Source organism: Schistocerca cancellata, unplaced genomic scaffold (assembly GCF_023864275.1).
Source record: "Schistocerca cancellata isolate TAMUIC-IGC-003103 unplaced genomic scaffold, iqSchCanc2.1 HiC_scaffold_799, whole genome shotgun sequence".
Lineage (NCBI taxonomy): Eukaryota > Metazoa > Arthropoda > Insecta > Orthoptera > Acrididae > Schistocerca > Schistocerca cancellata.
The window spans coordinates 5,363,837-5,384,556 of NW_026046810.1; the positions used below are offsets into that span (position 1 = coordinate 5,363,837).

At 43.8% G+C, this 20,720-nt stretch overlaps 1 protein-coding gene across 1 annotated transcript in view; it reads left to right on the forward strand.

The window, feature by feature from the left end:
- Positions 1-19,987, forward strand: part of LOC126143452 (uncharacterized) — a 40,733-nt gene extending 20,746 nt beyond the window's left edge. Inside the window, exons 4-6 of the mRNA XM_049915380.1 lie at positions 6,444-6,652; positions 19,073-19,369; positions 19,956-19,987. Coding sequence (XP_049771337.1) covers positions 6,444-6,652; positions 19,073-19,369; positions 19,956-19,987 — 538 coding nt within the window. The remainder of the gene's footprint in view (positions 1-6,443; positions 6,653-19,072; positions 19,370-19,955) is intronic.
- The last annotated feature ends 733 nt before the right edge of the window (positions 19,988-20,720 follow it).

A 20,720-nucleotide genomic window follows, 5' to 3' on the forward strand; every position in this document is an offset into this window, starting at 1 on the left:
GTACGTAATTGTCTTGATAATTTGTTGCCGCACATAAAATAAACAAAATGAATCGTAGTGCAACTCTGCCTGAACACACTGGTGCCGGTTCCAGACATGTCACCCGTTCGAGCGAGCTGAATGACACGTGACAATGGGCGTGCTTTCTGTGCCGGACACGGCAGACCACACACACCGAGAACTCAGCAGGGAGCAGAGGTAGTGAGGAAAAGGATCCCTCTCGTCACAGAGTATGGCTTCGAATGTTTTGCTCGTAAGAACTTCCCCAGAGAATGTTCTTTTGCTCGGAGAATCTTCTCCAGAGAACGTCGTCTTGTTTATTCATACGACCCAGCGTGTTTACCTTCTGTTGGATGTCAGTTGAGAGGCACCCACATGCCCTGCTCGTATTGTGGCATCAAGCAGTCAGGCCTGCAAGATGAGTGGTCTGCCAAGCGAGTGGATTCATTCTTATTTATCGAGTAACATCAACTCTCGTACTCACAATTAAGTTACAAATTATCCTCCTGTATGAATAATACGCAACGGAAACGCACATCTGACTATCAGTGATTTACAGAACTCAGACTGTTCACTACGCACTGGCAATACCACATTTTCTTTATGTCTTTTATTCAACGGCTTTTATCAACACGTGGCCACCGCACTGAATATGAATGGCGCACACATCATAAATTCGGGACATCATGACAACATACAATTGAAGGAAAAGTCCACCAATCTTTTTCTTTTCACTATCTTATTTATTCCGATAAATTCTATAACCTAAACACACAAATTCTACAACCTACAACAATAACACATGAGAAATTCCGCCCAGTGGGCATGGCTCTACATTGGTGAATCTCTATATTATGGTCTCGTAATTATTTAACGCTACAGTGCACTTTCTGGATAGGATGGTGGATCTTTTATTATATCTCACACTTGGACTCTCACAATCATCATCACGAAACTTTCCTCCAGACCGAGCGGCACAGAAGGAACAAGCATAACCCACTAATCTTTTGAAACTACCTTGCTACTCTCCCATGCAAACCACACATACCCAAATTACATGACATACACCACACTACGACATGGAATACAAAACACTAAATAGTCACAACACTATCACTTTCAGCTTTCCCACTTCAATTAATATTTATCCCAGTTTCACACGACACTGTCCCACTTTGTAATTCTACTTTCGTACTATGAACTCTGGAGATATATGCACGTCTTCCTGTGCAATGCAAGCCAAGTGGCGTTGCTGGATAGACGGCCGACTCTCCTTGTTTCTCTCTCAGAGTTTGAATCTAGCGTCACACGGAATCATATCACGCAAAGTAATGATAAGAACGTATTCATCACACACGTGAGTCCTCAACTGATACCATGGACGAGTACTTCTCTTTATCCTTTGTCTCATACACAGATTGAGACTCACACAGTACTCACCACGTGGAAGTACTCGTCTCTAATTTCAAGTCCTACACACGCCATTTCTTAAATATTTCAACTTATGGTACACACGCTATTTCTTAAATATTTCAACTTAATGTACACACGCTAGTAAATCAGCTTAACTAACGCACACGGAAGTATTTCAACTTATTGCTACACGTGGTTTCATTGTGACCGTTGGTCACTTCTGAAGATTACTACAATCCCATTAATATTACCTGCCTGACATTTAATTCTCCCCACAAAAGTTCCTGAATTACAGAAATTATTATTTCATACTACTCTTAAATATTCCACATGCATACCATGTCTCCACTCTTTCGTCATTACGGAGCACAACTAAAACAGGTCTTAACAGCACAAGATCCAGCGGCAGAGTGCTGAAACATGGCCGTTCTCCAGGTCATCTCGCACCTCTCTCGAGGTGGGGGAAGACCATGCTACCGTATTGGTCAGCCACATTTCACACGCTCAAAGCTCAGGTAAATTTCATCTCTTTGGTCCCACCAAAGGTGGCCAAAGGATCGTCTCAAAGATGATCATATATTCACATTCACTATCTGCGGTTAGCAGACGACCATACATTCATTCATTTCACAGATCTCACCAAACTGGATGTAGGGATTTACTTTGTGGGAATGCACATGTGATCAATTAAATAAATTGTCGTTCTTTCCCACACTGGTATCCGGCTTCGCTGTATTAATTGAAATTGAGTTATTTTACAAAAAAATGTGTTGTTCTGACAAAAATAATGAAGTATGTTGTACCTATTTTCAATGTCGGGCGGTACTGTACCCTTTCACAGTACAAAGTCGAAAACCGGAGATGCAAGAGGGGAGGGGTTCACAGAGCTCCAGCGGCAGTGGTGCAGCTTAGGTACAGCCCTCGTAGTCCAGGCAGCGCACCATTTCATGTCTCTTCTGTAGTTCACGTATCGCCATTTACAGTCGGCCATTTCTAAATTCCGTCAATCCACTTCGTTACTGGACTCGCATGGTACTTTCAGTAATGGCTCCAGCACTACAGGCCAAAGATGCCTATAGCACACTGACCGTGCCTCTGCACGCAAATTGTCGACGATTGCCTTCCGTGGCAGCGGTCTGCCCCGCTTGTCGACACTCCAGCTCCATGTGGCGATTATTTATTGCGTCCTCTGTTGATTTACCACTTTGTGTGGCAACGCACTTGCTTCTAAACTGAATATGGCAGTCAGTGTTGTATCATTATAGCTGTGTAGTACATTCGCAACTGTCCACAAGTTTCGAGATTTTCTTTAGAGCTTGTTTCAGTGGATATTGTATGTTCACCTCCTTGCTGCATTTAAATCCTTTCTTTCGTTGCCTTATGGAATGAACGGCTCTATTACGTTAAAAACAGCCCTTTCCCGAATTTCTTCCCCAACCAAATCTCCGTATAATGTTTATTCAGATCATTGTCAGTGTGCACGTACATCCTCCATCTGGGGCGTAGAAATGATGATTTTCTCTACGGCACAGATTATGAGTCCCAGCTTGTCAGTGGAGTAGGTGTGGTACTGTAGCTCCAAGCAGAACAGCGAGCTGGTGTACGTAGAGTGGAAATGATTTGCGAGCCTTAGCACCATGGCACCACATGTCTTATGGGAGGGACAGTTTTTCGGTCAAACTGGGGACCCAGACATCAAACGGAACTCATTATGATGCAGCTTCATGCTTTAATTGACATCGTCGTTGTCAAGTAACAGTGATAACCAAGGACCATACTACAAGGAGTACAGGGAGTACTGATTGTTCTGCATTGTATCTGGCAGAATGGAAACTTTCCATCGTTGACGGGCTATAGGGAATGCGGTCGTAGATTAATCAGGAAAAAAATTGTCTCATACCCGATTCTGAGGGCTCCATTCTCATCACAACATGTACCTGACACAGATGCATCGAATCGATATACGGAACACTGACCTTCGGACAAAGTTTTACGGCCAACAATTTCTGTATGATAATTTCCACTGCCAAACGAGAGACCCGCACCAACCACTCACGAAACGAGACCGAGCGAATGCTTCAGAGCCAAATAAACAAACATTTGTATGCAATAGTGAAGCGTCATTTTGTCAAGTTTTACGTCAGCAGACATGTACTTCTGCACGTCAAGCATACAAGTGTGAGATGGTGGGATGCACACTGCCGGATGTAAGCAGAAACATTATAAAAATGCCACAACTGATAATGAGTAAAACAAAACACTTATTGTGAAATAAAAACACATGTTTGGTACTTGCAAAGACGGATTTGAAATAGCTTAAGTCATCGTATGGCATTGTCCTTAGCCGTTGGATTAGCTGAAAGGGACTCAATAAGTGGACCTGCTTGACGGTACATTCACGTTTGTCCATTGAACTCATCTTCCTGTGGGAGTTCTGCTTTCAGCTGTCATACAGTCTTTACGGAAAATTATCGCAGATGTCACATCACCTAAAGCAGATAGGAAACTCCCTGGCAGGTCAGAGCCGTGTGTCGGATCCCCGACGTTTCAAGTGACTGCACTCTCCACTGCCAGGAAGCAACTCCCGAGGCCTCTGGTCACTGCAGTGCCCATCCTTCCGGGAGCGCTGGTCCCGCCAGCCGTGCAGGGGAGCTTCTGTGACGGCCGGAAGGCAGCGGATGAGGTACTGGCGGACGTAAGGCTGTGACGGCGGCTCTCGGTTCCTGCCTGCCTAGGTCGATGTCTATCTTTTTAAGGACGTCATATTCACCATTGACTTTAAAAATTGTTTTACTATTGCAGTTTCGGCCTTTTGAGCCATTTTCAACTGGTAATGTGGAAGATTTTGCTTCAGCTCATGACAGACATGTCTACATGTCAGCGTCTAAAATCATCTATAACAAAATTTGAGCAAGTCATTCATATCCTTAACATAAATACCACATGTTCACTCTCTTGCAATGCATACAAAATTCTTCTTTAAAGAAAAGAGGTATTCTGCGGCAAGCGCTGCAGTTCTGCTGTTTTATGTCTCTGAAACCAGTTCAAACGATATAGCAGCACAGAACGGAGTGGATGATCTGCAAGAAATAGTTACAATAGGTATCTCACTCAAGTGCTCTGAAATCTAAAGATGAAATCTCGATGCGCTAAAATGCTAAAAAGACCAATGGATTTGCGATTGTTTTGCTGTGTTACGATGCATCCTTTAAAGAATGAAAAAGTTCCAGGTTTGTGTCCCAGTCTGGCACACAGTACTCATCTGTCAGGAAGTTTCTCATCCACTGCTGAGTGGAAATCCGTTCTCGATACTTTTAGCCACGCGGGATTAGCTGATCGGTCGGTCTAGGGCGCTGCAGTCATTGGGTGCGCGGCTGGTCCCGGCGTGTGTGTGTGTGTGTGTGTGTGTGTGTGTGTGTGTGTGTGTGTGTGTGTGTGTGTCCTTAGGATAATGTAGGTTAAGTAGTGTGTAATAGAGATGGGGGATCCGCTCTTGAACTAATTCATAGAGTTGAATCTTTCAAAGGAGTGAACAATCAGTGATTCAGAAAAAAAGAACGGTAGCTCCAAATGTTTCCCAGGGCAGAGAGAGAGAGAGAGAGAGAGAGAGAGAGACGGAGCATATCAGTAGCGCCTCTGCTGGTCAGAGCACAGTGCACGCCACACAACACAGCCGGCGCCGGCCTCTGCCCTGCTTCAACCTTGGCTGCCTGCATTGTGCAGTGCCCCATTGGATTTTGTGTTTCACATATGCCGTGCCGTCTCTGTGCGTCGTCTGCCGCGTGCAGTGTCTGGTGCAGCTTAACTTCGCATCGCACTCTGTCGGCGATCGTTTCAGTCGCACGTCCTGCCCTCTGGGCAGTTGATGCGAGCAACAGGACAGAGAGCCACCTAGCGGATAACATAGGAACTACTTGCAACAACCTGCTCGCAAGGGAACGGACGATTTGTCTCGGAGCGGGTGAGTTCACCGCTCCCCCCGCCCTCGGAACTCGCCCACTCAACGCTCACCCCACCGTCTCGACTCTAGCCAGAGCGTTGAGCAAAGCAACTCAGGTGTCACTCTGGTCTCTGCGGTCTCAGCTCACGCAGTAATACAGCTCGCGGCTCGACCTGCTCGACTCAGCGCCTCTGCATCGGAGTTCGTCCCTACTGGATATTGTTCTTCGTAGTAATACCGCTATGTATATTACATTATTATGTTATGTATACATCAATTGTTTTTATTTTATTTTTATTTGTTTAAACTGATTAGATTAGGTTCCTGATGACTCCTCTTACTATAGGATTTTTATTATGGACACTCGAATTTACGCTTTAATTACGAGCGAACCGATAAACGTATCGCGAAATGTGATACACCAATATTTTCCTTGTTTTATTCTGCGTAAGGCTATATGCAGCACTTTCGTTTTACAGTCAAATTTTTTTTTTCTTATTCTGGTACGGGTTTTGCGATTTTAGGCGTCTTCGGAAGGAAACGTTCACTTTAAAAATATATGGCTTGCGATGCATTTGTATGAGGTTAATGAAATTTTAATACATTATAGCCAAATATATTGTTAATGTAAATCTCAAGTTACAACATTTTCCGATCACCCAAAAAACCACGATAGTGCAAAATAAATCAATAATCAAAAACTTTGTCATATCGTGGAAATTTCAATAAACAATACAAAATTCTTACTCATTATCTGTATTACTTCAAAACAGGATCAAATAAGATCAAAATACAGGTATAGTACTGGAATCAACCAAGTTTAAAGGGCAATGTACCTTCCATTTATTTTCTATTGTAAATGAGTGGTGAGTCATGAAAAAGAGCTAATTCATTTCAGGGAGTGAACAGTTCAGATCCAATCTCTGAAAAGAACAGTTTTGCCCATCTCTAGTGTGTAAGCTTAGGGACTGATGACCTTAGCAGTTAAGTCCCATAAAATTTCACACACATTTATGGATACTTGTACGTTCTTGCATAAACTATACATGCTAGGTTTTTAACTTTTAACCTCGCACCTTGTGTGCTACAGGCGGCCGCTGTTGAGTGTACGCCTGCTGCGCTATCAGCCGTGGAACCTCTCCTTTGACGACGACTTCAGTGCGCTGTGCAAGGAGCGGCAGCCAGAGGCGTCGCAAATGTTCAGCCTCGCTGACGATCTGTACGCCTTCCATCGTGTCTACTGGTACCATGCAGCTGAGTACATCGATTCATTCTATGAAGATGATTTCAAGATTGTAGGTAAGTTTAATACTGGGACTTGGCCACTTCAAGGTTATGCGCTGACAACTGATCAGTTGTTCGAGGAATGACATTCAAATATCCTTCTGAATATGTAGTTTTAGCTCTTGCGTGATTTGGCATGCCACGCAAGATAATCTCTGGTGCTCTTTCCAAAGTCAGTGTTTAGATTCCTCGGCAACTCTCCGACTGGATCTATGACAAGCTAACTACTTCATTTCGATGTATTATTGACTTCTTCATTATGGAAGGACTAAAAAAAGACTACGTACACAAAATTTTGGATTGTTTACAGATGATTAAAAAGAACAAAGTTTATGTAACACAAAGGTCAAAGGTGTACCCCCACCTGCTCGTGGCCCGTGAAGGTTTCGACGCCAGCGATGTACAGAGGCTGTGTGATGTTTTGGAGACGTTACTCAAGTGCCAGCTGGGTGCTAACGATTGTGCAACACACTCGAAACAAGTGGGTGTCTCACAAATAATTTTTGCAGCCTCAGCCTAACAGGCAACCACCTCGCCTGGGGTGTCTGCCAGTGTCTGGTACACTGAACAACTCGTCTCCCTCCCGTAGGAGGCACGCAGCACCTCTAAACCACGGCCCATCCCACAGCACTTTGAACAACGTCTCTGAACGCCAGTGCAGATAAGACCTTCATACATGTGCGACACGTGCCTCATATAAAAAAGCGTTCCTTCTTATCTTCTATAAACGCTCTAAAATTCTGTACACGTAGTTTTTTTTTCAGACCTAGTCTAAGGCTTGTTTTAAAAATGGCGAATAGTTTCTGCAACTTAACGGCTACATACAAGCTAAAGTTTTGTCTATACTGTAACTGGTGTAGTGTTCTACATTTCTCATCTATGATCCTGGCATGATACTGTTCGTATTTACTAATTTTCTTTGACGAATAATATTTCCATTTGTAACTGTAGACTTAATTGTACGAAATACACTGTTAATATTATCCTTAGAAGTGTTAATCCTATGAACTGTAGTAGGACTGAGGAAACACTGCATTTTCAGCTATCGCACCTGTCTGCTAAACAACTCTATTTGTTCGAATCACTATATTCTTTAAATTTATTATTTTAGTCTCGTTGCTGGACTTTATCTCTTACTCGATCATCTATCTATCGTGCAACAGACATGAAACGAGCTGTAATCGTCCATTTCTTTCTTTGTAACTGTCTGATAGCTTCTTGTTCGGTAGGGGGTAACTCCATTTAAATGAGAGGAAGGGGAGACAGTGAGCTTGTGCTCCCTCAGCGGAAAAATTATTTATGCTTGCTGTTGTCACTCTTGACCGCTTCAGGCAATCGAACTTGCAGGGCTTTAATTGGTAGTAAACCGACTAATTAAGAAACTAAGGTGGTCGAAAAGGGTTACAACAGATAAAGAAGTAAGTTATCATAAGAATATGCGTATATTAGAACCAGGGACTGTAATACTGCGAAGAACGGCCTTTACAAAATTTCTGCTGCAGCCGATAATTTACTGCAGACACTCATAAGAATAATAGTGGCACATAAACGGAAATACACATTGTTAGCAAGTTACTAAACAAGCAGACTCTTACCCCATCTGTTTCTAGACTCAGCTGCACTCGGCAGCAAGTCTATAAGTATGACTGAAACTGTAATGGACATCGAGAACAAACGTGTGAGCTGAAGTTGATGTTTCTATTCCTCGCGAGTAGCGACAAGATATTAAAGAATGAGCAGCGACAAGAGCTTACAGAGTTGTCGACAACTAGCCGTTTGTCTGGAAGCTAACTTCAAGCCCGACATTGAAGATATCTTCAGGGGAAAGTTGTCATGATAATCCCGAGAGAACGGAGAGATCGTGGCAGTTCGGTCGAGATAGGGAGGGGGGGGGGGGAGGGAAAGAAGAAACGGGTGCGAATCTCTTCGGAGCACGTGGCGATGTTGGAGATGGTTTGCGACATCCAGCAGGCTGCTACAACGGCCCTGTCTGAAAGAGTTGCCACTATTAAAACCGTGGTGCTTTACTGTCGGCTGGTTTACGCATCTCTGTCCAGCAGAACTAGATGCTTACTCAGAACAGTCCAACGTATCAGGAACTGAGCCCTGATTTGCTGTCGCTGCCAATGTGTAAAATCAACTAAATCGCAAATCCAAGGCTACAGATGTCAAAAATACTTCCTGTGTGACGACTATCTGACCCAGTATCGCAGAACCACCTGGCCTATCCCAATTACAAACAAGACCAGTCCAAGATGCAAATTTTTATTTTTTATTCATTCGATGATTTGTTTCGGACCGAGACCCATTTTCAAATCACTATAACATAGTCGAAACTGGCATTTCGAAGATGTCAAAAACGTGGAATGAACATTTACAGTGCATAGAGATAACTCATCGAATGAACAAAACCTTGGAATGGTTTTTCGTTCACTGATTACCAGAAGTTGCTGACCCAAACTACTGCAGCATACTGGAAGTTCGTAAAACCTCCCATGTTAACTATGCAAAATGTACAATCCTTGCACAATTGCATCATCTACACAGCCTCAATTCGAATGATCTAATAAATATAAAGTAAACGCATTATTCACGACACTAAACTTACATTCCGCATCCCAACAACTACATGCATTGCATCCTCAGCATCAAAGATATTGAGTTCAGATCCACAGTCTTCTACACCGTCAGTCTTGCTCACCGTCATCATCTCAACAGTTTCTTGTATCGCATCCCTAACATGAAAGACATCCAGTTTTGAACCACTGCTTTCCATAACATTCACTCTCCTTCAACGTCCACATATCGTCCAACAGCTGACGATAACATCCACAGCCACTTTCCATTTTAACATCCAAGTCACCTATTCCAAAAAGCAATCCAACTTTATCTTCAGCCACACCAAAACATCAGCTTAAAACCTATACCTAACCTTGTTTCGCCGCATAAAACATCAAGACAAAGCAGCAGCATAGCATTCCATCCATATGTCTGTTCCATCAGCTCCAACGAGATCTTCATCAGTCACATGTTATCTCAATGCTACAACTATACTGTAATGAAAATTGTTACAGTCACGTAACACAGTCCCAGTCACTCTACACTCTACAAGGCACAGATAATTGCTACAACATAGAATCAGATGCTATTGCCAATGGGTGCTTGTGAGATATCCTGATACCAGCACCTCATTCTGCACATCAGAAACCCTGGCATTGGTGGTACACATGAACAAAAACACTGCCACATTTTCCATAAACTGAACAATCTATTGAAAAAAGATTCATTCTCCTCTCATCCATAACAACCTCACGTTACCAAACAACCTCAACAAGCCAGACTCAGTGTTCATATCTTAAAGATATACTCACTGTATCTAATGACTGCTCGACAATTCGGTACATACAATGTTACATAAATACGACCATCATATCTCTTGGTCCCAGTTTAAAATACCTGTCTATAACACCACAAAACGAATTTAATATAGTATTTACGACACAAGATTATAAAGCCACACATTTTGTGAGCGTGTGGGTTGGTGCTATTCTGTCATTCTGCGCAACAGATTAATCTGAGATGTACCCTTCACCCTTTGGCCCCTGCAAGATGCAATTTCCACCCCCACACTACTACAGAAGTCAGACAGACACTCCTAACGTTCTAAAGAGAAATGCCTGAAAAACTTTCAGCAATAAATACCTTCTGGAGTCGTCCACTGTAAGGATATGACACAAAAATTCACAAAATTTATTACGTAACTAGTGGGATTCTTGGGTACTGGAGTAGTGCTAGTTAGTGTAAGAAAAACATGAAAGTAACGAAAATTATTATTTATTTTGCAAAAATTCTGAGAAATCACAATAGCACTTTTAGTTATGAATTGAACACGTTATTTGCGGGTTCTTTTCAGAATGTGAAGTTACCTCTCAAGGATAGGATTCGCAAATGAAATTTCTGTACAAAGTTTAAGATTGTTATTGACTTGGCAGAATGGCTGAGAGCTGCACCTACTAGACTTGAATAATTATCAGTTAGAATTTTGCTAGGTACAGTTGAGGCTGTCACGTGTGATACGCAGTGAAGGGTTCTGTTGTGGAGGAAATGTGGGGGTCGAAGAGCTGTTGCTGTGATGACTGCTGTCTGCACCACTCGCTGCCGACAAATAAGATAACTCTCGTTCTATCTGGATTGATCTTCGCCAATCAAAGTCTCCCTACGCCTTGATGAAGTCAAGGACTCCTATTCACCCCTAGTCTATTGGCGTGCGACAGAGGTGCTCTCCCAGTGAAGTACTGAGGAGAGACTTGTTCCTCGCTCTTTGAGTACATGTACGAGCGCGCACGCTCTCATTACGTGTTCTCGCTCCAAGAGCGACAACAGAACAGCCCCTCTGCACACCAGTCGTGAAGGGGTATATCTTTCGATCTGTTCCAGTACTCCTTCAGCTCAAGGCGTCACAAATATCGTCTGCCAATCAGCATTGCTCTTCTAAAACGGGAGAATCACGTTTTGTTTAAGGCGACCAATCCGGAAATCTGTAGTATCAGTGTCTGGCGTTTGCTGTCTCCCTGTGAAAATCTCTGAAACTGCGTGCTATGTGTAAAGAATGCGTAGGCTAACCGCTACCACACAATGTAGCGGAATTTGCTTTAAAGCCGAACACGGGGTCGTCCTTTCACTTAGGCTAATGCTGTCTGCTCTACAGGCGGTCACTGGCCGACGTAGATAGCTTGGGACCGGCCTCCTGGGGTGCAGTTGCCTCTCTCGAGCTAAAAGCTCCTGTGACCGTCGTGTCTGGAATGTATGTGTGTACGCTAGCCTCGAGTATTTCAACCACGGTGCGCACTTGCGATTTATTAGTTATTTGCATATCGTTTACATGAATTCATACAATACTGACTTTATCTTTTCGAGTTTGGGCTCGAATGAAGCGTCTTGGTGTGCAGAATATGATTGTGAGGGCGGAATATGTAAGCAATGAAGGAGACCACGACGTCTTACAATTTCAGGAAATTCTTATGAGAGGCTGCTCATGACTCCATAACTTTCGACCTTCTTAAAAAAAAAAAAAGAAAAGAAACTCTTATTTCCTACTCGCTCTAGTCAAGTTATGTGATATCATACTGTACGCAAGTTTATATCCCAAGGCTAACCTATGATTTAAGGGTAGTGTCTTTGTATACTAATCAAAACGTCATGGAACCGAGGTTCGAACCTCGCTACTGCTTAAATTTAGAACAAAAGTCGTCAGTAATGATGGATGGGCGGATAGAGCTTCAAGGCACTTCCTTCCCCTGCTCCTAAAACCCTGAAGAGTCAGCAGTGCTCAAAGGCATGAGAATGCAGAAGGTAATGGGAACCACTGGTGTCTGTCCACAGGACTTGTGGCCTATAATTGAAAAGTGGTATGATGACTCCTCCATTAGCGAAATATTCCGCACTAGTCGCACATTCGGATCTCTAGGAGGAAACTGGCAAGTGCCAGGTGTACCTATGAATTATGTTTACTGTATAGCTCCTTGTGTGGCACACCATGCTTCTTTTGTCACTGTAAATCTTACTCAACAGCGTATCTCCATTGCCTCAGTAACTTCTCCTCTTGTAGCCTCTGCTACATCAAAATCACTTATGTTAAAAACCCAAGGAATTATTACAATAAATACCACCAATCATTTCTCTCTCCCTAACTTCCACCATGGCACACATAAACATGACTGTGTGGTGGTACTCTCTTCAAAGGTAAGCTGATTCGAATCCAGGTGATGGAAGACATTTGCATTGCTGGTATTTCCCCAGTAATGGGAGGGGGAATTGAAGCATAAAGTTTCTCATCACCAGACCTCGTGTCAGTGTTCTACATTACATTGCCTCTCCTCAGTGTATCGTGATACACTGATGAGGCCTGTGACACTGTTGAAGGTGACACATGTGGTGTCGACGATAATCGCCTGCAGCAAATCGTCAATCGACCACCGCAGAGATGCTGTACACCTAAGCAGCATCGCCACCGCCTATGAGAAAGAAGTAGTAAGCCACTCCTCCTGTAGCTTCGAGGCGCCACACGCAACAAGTATTTCCAGCTCTGCCAGTGCCTGGTACGAGTTGTGCCAGAGTCCAGCCTGAGTTCTGTTCTGTCTACGAGGGTATCAACAGTTCCATGACGACTGCAGAGAAGCGACGAATTTCTGCCTTCAGAGTGCAGCGTCGGCGTAACGTCACTCAGTCAAGCCTAGGCCAAGCATGCACGTACAGAGAGTCGAGGGCCAACAACAGACACATATTTGGCACAGTTTTAGTAAACGTCCAGTGCTCATCATCTGCAGACTTGCACTGTAATGCCGCTCAGTGTTTTCAGCAGCTCCTGTGTATTTGGACCCCAATTAATACCACACGTGCTCACACAGCCACAGCCACGAGGAGCTAAAGATAAGTGTATTGCTTTCCAAACAATAAGGCGTTCAGATCATTGACTGTTTCATTTATCTGCTTGTAAATTTATTAAAAGCATGACACAACAACGTGTGTGTCGGATGTGGATGTTAACCTCTTAACGCATCCATTACAGTCACGTACACTCAACAGATAACTCCGAGTCACAGTTCTCTCACAATGCAAGGAAAGTGCCCAATTACGTGGAGGAAGATAAGCGCTCGAAGTAAGGCGGGGGACCTGCTGCTCCATTCCTCTCTGCTGACATGGGCAGAGGACTCTCACTTTCTCATATCTTGGAATAATCACGCATCCTCAGCTTACAACAAACTCAAATTAAGAAGACAGGAAACTCGACAATGTGGGGATTCCATCATTCAGCCATCCTCTGTACTTGGTTAAAACCCACTGAATGAGGCGATGCTGTGGTAAGCTGTTGGCTCCAAACTTGATTTTCGACCATATTTAGTTTCTCTTCGATGTCCCGACACAGCTTAAGGTGAATGACACGACGGTTCCTATGGATGGACCCAGTTGTCCTGCTTCCCCGTTCTTCCCAATTCTGGGTTATGCTGTAATAGCTGTTTCACCAACAGGACGTTAACCCCTGATCTTCTTTCTTCCTTCGTCTTTCCAAAAGCCTTAGTGGCCCCAGTGTTACTTTCGCCAATATAGCTTGGATCTCAGCACTCTCAAAAATTTACCATTCCTTACAGTCTTAGAACACCTTGCACTCTGTATCATATTTGCCGTCTCAGACGCAACCTCTGCCAGCCGATTACATTGTCCTCTCTTCTGAAGTTCCTCAGACTTTGTCACAAATTGTAAACGTTCCACAAACGTGGTGGGGAACAAAAGCAATATTTCTCGCCTATCCTGTGGATACCTAGGCTTCTGGTGCGCCTATACCAGCATGTCATACCCATTCTCCACTTGCCCGCCTCTTCTGTATCCTATTCGAGCGAAACTTCAGCTGGCTGGTTCTTCCTGTTCCAGAATAGTATGTAGACACTTACTCCTCCAACCAGCTATAATCCTAGCGTATATGCCTCTTCAATATGTAGATGATCCCGCTTCCAGCCTCCTGACCACTGTAATCCCTTCCTCACACCTCCCTGTACCCACATCAACTTGTCAATCATACTTCCCAGCCCACTCCAACACCTTGAATACATACACCCTTTCTGGCCGGCACCTGCATCATACTGTATTACCCTCGTAGTAGTTATTGGGAACTGACTGCCAGTGACTTGCCAGAAGCTCGAGCCTTATCTTCACCATAGCACCATCATCAACTTCAATGTACATGTGTTTATGTAGAGACGCTATGGCTTTTATTTTTTTGAAACCTGTCATTTTATTCTTTCTCCCATAAAAGCTATACTGGCCTAACTTCGATAGGCTGAAGAGCAGCAAAGTGTCAGAAGCTTGCGCACCACACGATAATGTGGTGGGAGTGGAATGAATAACAAAGAAAATGGAGTGTCTACGACAAAGTCGTGCATTCGGCCTTTCACAGAATGTGCCTGTGTATAAGAATCTTTCACAACTTATTCGTCTTACTGGGTATACATTTGCGCTCAACACGCCAATGAACCTTACAGGGTGAGTCACCTAACATTACCGCTGGATATATTTCGTAAACCACATCAAATACTGACGAATCGATTCCACAGACCGAACTTGAGGAGAGGGTCTATTGTAATTGGTTAATACAAACCATAAAAAAATGCACGTAAGTATGTTTTTTAACACAAACCTACGTTTTTTTTAAATGGAACCCCGTTAGTTTTGTTAGCACATCTTAACATATAAACAAATACGTAATCAGTGCCGTTTGTTGCATTGTAAAATGTTAATTAGATCCGGAGATATTGTAACCTAAAGTTGACGCTTGACTACCACTCCTCCGCTGTTCGATCGTGTGTATCGGAGAGCACCGAATTATGTAGGGATCCAAAGGGAACGGTGATGGACCTTAGGTACAGAAGAGACTGGAACAGCACATTACGTCCACATGCTAACACCTTTTTATTGGTCTCTTTCACTGACGCACATGTACATTACAATGAGGGGTGAGGTACACGTACACATGTGGTTTCCGTTTTCAATTACGGAGTGGAATAGAGTGCGTCCCGACATGTCAGGCCAATAGATGTTCAATGTGGTGGCCATCATTTGCTACACACAATTGCAATCTCTGGCGTAATGAATGTCGTTCACGCTGCAGTACATCTGGTGTAATGTCACCGCTGGCTGCCACAATACGTTGTTTCATATCCTCTGGGGTTGCAGGCACATCACGGTACACATTCTCCTTTAACGTACCCCACAGAAAGAAGTCCAGAGGTGTAAGATCAGGAGAACGGGCTGGCCAATTTATGCGTCCTCCACGTCCTATGAAACGCCCATCGAACATCCTGTCAAGGGTCAGCTTAGTGTTAATTGCGGAATGTGCAGGTGCACCATCATGCTGATACCACATACGTCGACGCGTTTCCACTGGGACATTTTCGAGCAACGTTGGCAGATCATTCTGTAGAAACGCGATGTATGTTGCAGCTGTTTGGGCCCCTGCAATGAAGTGAGGAGCAATAAGGTGGTCGCCAATGATTCCGCACCATACATTTACAGTCCACGGTCGCTGTCGCTCTACCTGTCTGAGCCAGCGAGGATTGTCCACGGACCAGTAATGCATGTTCCGTAGATTCACTGCCCCGTGGTTTGTGAAACCCGCTTCATCGGTAAACAGGTAGAACTGCAACGCATTCTCTGTTAATACCCATTGACAGAATTGCACTCGATGATTAAAGTCATCACCATGTAATTGCTGATGTAGCGACACATGAAACGGGTGAAAGCGGTGACGATGCAGTATGCTCATGACACTACTTTGACTCAGTCCACCGGCTCTCGCAATGTCCCGTGTACTCATTTGTGGGTTCATGGCAACAGCAGCTAACACACCAACTGCACCCGCTTCTCCTGTGACGGGCCTCTTACGGACCCGTTTGCGTGCTACGACCATACCTGTTGCATACAGTTGGCGGTAGATGTTTTGCAATGTGCGGCACGTTGGATGCTCTCTGTCCGGGTACCGTTCTGCATACACCCTGCAGGCTTCAGCTGCATTTCGTCGACACTCTCCATAGATGAGTATCATCTCCGCCTTTTCAGAGTTCGTATACACCATGGTCACAGTTCCTACAACACTACACTATCACAGACGTCTGGTAACACGGTGTACTACAGTTGGTCTGCGTGCGGAGACGAATGCAGAATAACAGTAGCAGCAAGCGCTACATGCGCACCCTGCGACAGCTAGACCAAACCACAACAGTGCACTACAGCCACACTCGTAAACACGGTCGTCATCGTAAACACGTCCCTGCAGATGCTGCTCGCCAACCGTGGCCCGTGTTTGTTACAAGACGCAACTGAACGTCGGAGGTTTCAAATATCAATTTTAGGTTACAATATCTCCGGATGTAATTAACGTTTTACAATACAACAAACGGCACTGATTACGTATTTGTTTATATGTTCAGATGTGCTAACAAAATTAACGTGGTCCCATTAAAAAAAACGTAGGTTTGTGTTAAAAAACATACTACCGTGCATTTTTGTATGATTTGTATTAAACAATTACACTAGCCCCTCTCCTCACGTTCGGTCTGTGGAATCGGTTCGCCAGTATTTGATGTGGTTTACGAAATATATCCAGCGGTAACGTTAGGTGACTCACTCTGTATACATTGGATGATGTGTAGCATATCAGTATCATTCTCCTTTGATTTGTACTCTGAACAGGAATAGTGCTCGAGGAAAACGACCATCAGGACTTCTCAGAATGCAGTAGGTGAAGCCGTCATCAAGCTGAGACCTGGTTTGGTCACCACAGTGCTTCGCGAGCCACTGTCCCACTGCACGTTGTGGTCCCTCGCCGCCTTCCTACTTTGGAACTAACTTACCCAGTTAATAATTGTTTGACACAGTTAATTATTGGGTCTCCGAACAATTCTACAGTTCCAACATTTTCGATTTCCATAAATCAATGTCAGAGGTGAAAGAAGAGATAAGTGACAGAAGGAATCTCGGGAGCAATGCCTGAATCACAAATCTCTGGAGTTCTAATCCCACATTCATCCACTCAGCAGCTGAGGCATGTATGTCCCAATTGCATTTATTGCTGCATCATTATCATTACACAAGGTACGAATGAGACGAAGTAATTACATTTGTTGCGTGTTTTGGAATGTATGCAAACAGAGTATTAACAGTAAATCGTTCATTGTGGTAAAGGAACTCCCAAAATCGTCAGTTACTGTATTTTGTTGTGCTATTTCTCGACTATCTCGTGCTAACGAAACAAACTGGTGACAAATATGCTCCATCACCTTTTTTTACGCTGCGTGATGGGGTCACTAAGTTCACGGAGGAAAGTGAAATATCACAAAGACGAGAATTCAGCCTGCATCCTATTTCTTTGTACAGGACGCCTATGGAGTTATGTCAAAACAGTATATTCTATATGGACGTAGTTAGACATTAAAAAAAATACGTATCCAACGTATCAGTGTATGGACGATCACACCTTCCTCAGATATCTATGTGTCTCGCTGTCCCCCTTGTTTTATTGCGGATCGTTCTAGTAAATCTGCTTAGAAAGACTTCCTCAACACTTCTGTCAATTTTCCATTAATCTTTCAACGTTGTGCCACATGAGACTTTATTATTCTTCATATTCAGTTATTTGCATGGTAGGATCAAAAGTTTGTCATAACGATTTCAAAAGGTTGTTGAGGTGGTAATGTTGGGATTTCGTGGTAAACATTTTAATGTGGCTTTAAATGCTGCAGAACCAAATACAATCCGAGAATAAGTTGTTCATTAAGAAACCCACACATCTGAACAACAAAATGAGACTCAAGCTCCTTGCCTCTACAACCACACAAGATCCGCGATTGCCTTGTCATGGAGGTGAGATACTGAAAACTTCTGTTGTACAGAGAAATGGAAGTTCCCATTCATGTAAGCTTCAAAAGAATGTGGTCCTAACAGGTATTCTGATCACACAATGGCCCACATAAGATGAGGTAGGTTCCTTTTCAACTCTTGCTGATAATGGTACTTACCTTAGACAAGAAAACAATATTTTTCTGAGCAAACAGTGGTATATGGCACATTTATACGTAAACAACACTCTTGAGCGAGACATGGCACAAGTCGCCACAACGAAGTACGGTAGGTTACAAATCGTTGCTCCACACCATTGTCAGATAATTCAGTAACAAACATGTGCCTAAATCCTTTCGTATTCATAATTTTTTTAATATGATCGTGCATTGTTGAACAAGATGCTTGAAGTCGAACAGCTCTTTTGCAAGTGGTTTTCATTGGAGACTGCTCATATGATTGAGACTGGGTGACACACTTTACTGTCACTTTTTGTTGCTTCCAATATGTGGTCTGAGACAGCCTGAAAATACAGGACATTTATCTCAATCAGGCATGGCTACTTTACGAGGTGGACTGAGGCAAATGGTCTCATCATGCCTTACATAGTTTTTCCTCTCTGCAGATGTTCATGCACCCACGAACCCTCCACTAATCTCTCCTTTACAAGATAACTGTTGGTCCATGGATTCGGAACTCAAAGACTGCAGTGGTGAAACAAAAATATAATTCTGATAACATTGTTTTTTTTCCATCTCCAATGCAGGAATATCAATAAAACCTATTTACTTCCTCTTTTTTACTATGTCAAGAGCGATGCAGGGACTTCTTGGACACCCTGTAGATGAAATAGACGTGAATTTTAACAATGATACCTGTCTTTGTTAATACTCTTACTTTGTGTTGACATGCCGCCTTACATAGCTCTGGGTAACTGAACCTGGATAATGTGGGTAAACAACGGCCAGGCTCGTCATCCAGAGAAGACTTTGGAATCAGCTGCCTCCAGTGTACGGCCACCACCTACTTGCTGTCGTTTTCTTGCAGACGAGGAGTGGCAGCTGGAGGACAGAAGCCACGCTACGCTCTCCGTGGGCACTGACTGCGTGCAGCTGCTGGTGAACGCCCTGGACCACCCCACGTGTCCGCTGGAAGACCTGCCACTGAAAGCCGTGAAGCAGCGCGAGCAGTGCCGCGAGCAGCTGTGGGACGACGTGGTGCAGAGGTCGCCCCACATACCCGTCACCAGCTACCTGGCCTACACGCAGAGGATAAACGTCAACCTCTGCCTGCTGGCCTGGATGGCGGTCAACTCGTACGGCATTTGTCAGGACGTCCCGTTTAGTATGATACAGTCCGTGCACGATGCTCGCTGCTATTTCGATAGTCCTGACGATCAATCATGTCTGCAATCGAACGCTACAGACGCCATCTGCTCTGTTTCCAGAGCTATTCTGTTGCTAAAGTGTCGCGACTTTTCCTCCATTAGGACAGCCCATAATTGTACGTTCACTAATTCCGTATTTGGATTATACCATAGTAGTCGCAGTCTACTGTATCAAAAGGTAACAGAACAAACACTGAACTACAAAAACAGTTTAACCAACGCCACCTTGAAATACAAGGATTTCAAAATCGACAGCTTGAAGCCTTTAGAAATCTCATTTGTATTGGTAAATATAATTTTCCGTTTTTCGACTGCCGGAGTATACATGTACCTTCCCCAGTTACGCAACTTGCCTGGAAAGATACTCTTGTCCTTTCAGATCACGTGCATAACCCAGATCCTGTGTTCTGAGGTCGTGTATCGCATGGCAGGCGTCCCTGACTTACCTACAGCAGTGCTGATAGACAGCGCCCTCACACTTCTCAGCTGTATCTGGCTGAACTCATTCTGCTACCACATGTATTCTTGTGTTCGCCATCTCAGGCTTCCTGACCAGCTACTACCTGCTGAAGTAAGCCAGTTATTCCGTCGTGAGGTGCTGTGTGTGCTTATACCGTGGAGTATAGTATGTGTGGCAACTGTTGCTTTGGAAAAGACGAGTAAATATTACCTGATCTACAGTCGCATAGTAGTCCTTGCAGGGATTTCAGTCTCTGTGGCATTCAACTTGGTTTGTCTCGGACTGATTGGATACATGTACCTACGTAATCGGTGCTCCATGCGGCAACTCGAAATTGTTGATAACAAGAAATTTGCCTCAAAGAAGGAATGTCTTTTTATGTCAGTTAAAGCCATTATATTAAGTGGAACAGGAATTATTATTAGAATTGGGTTCCACCAAGCTCAGGGAATTGCGCAGATAGTGTACTATATACATCTAGCTACGATGGTGCAAGGACCAGTGCTCTTCGTCTGTTTCGTTTGCAATGGAACGACGCTCCCCGTACTGAAGAACAGGATACTTCTTTGGTGGAAGCCAACCAACATCCCTGCAGGTCTAGAGCTGTGTTCGGCAGCCGAGAGGAATCTGGCCAGGAGAAACAATGAACAGTCTCCCTTTTCAGAATCCTCGCTGTAGCCTCCTTCAGTATTTTTCGCAAATAACTGTCTCCACACTACACTGCATTAAACCCAGAAATAAAAATGGACTCTACCTGGTATGACAATATTAAATGTCATTAAATCTGATATCGTACAGCCAGTACTTCTCTTTCCTAACGTCTCCTTCATTTATAACTGTGTGCTTAT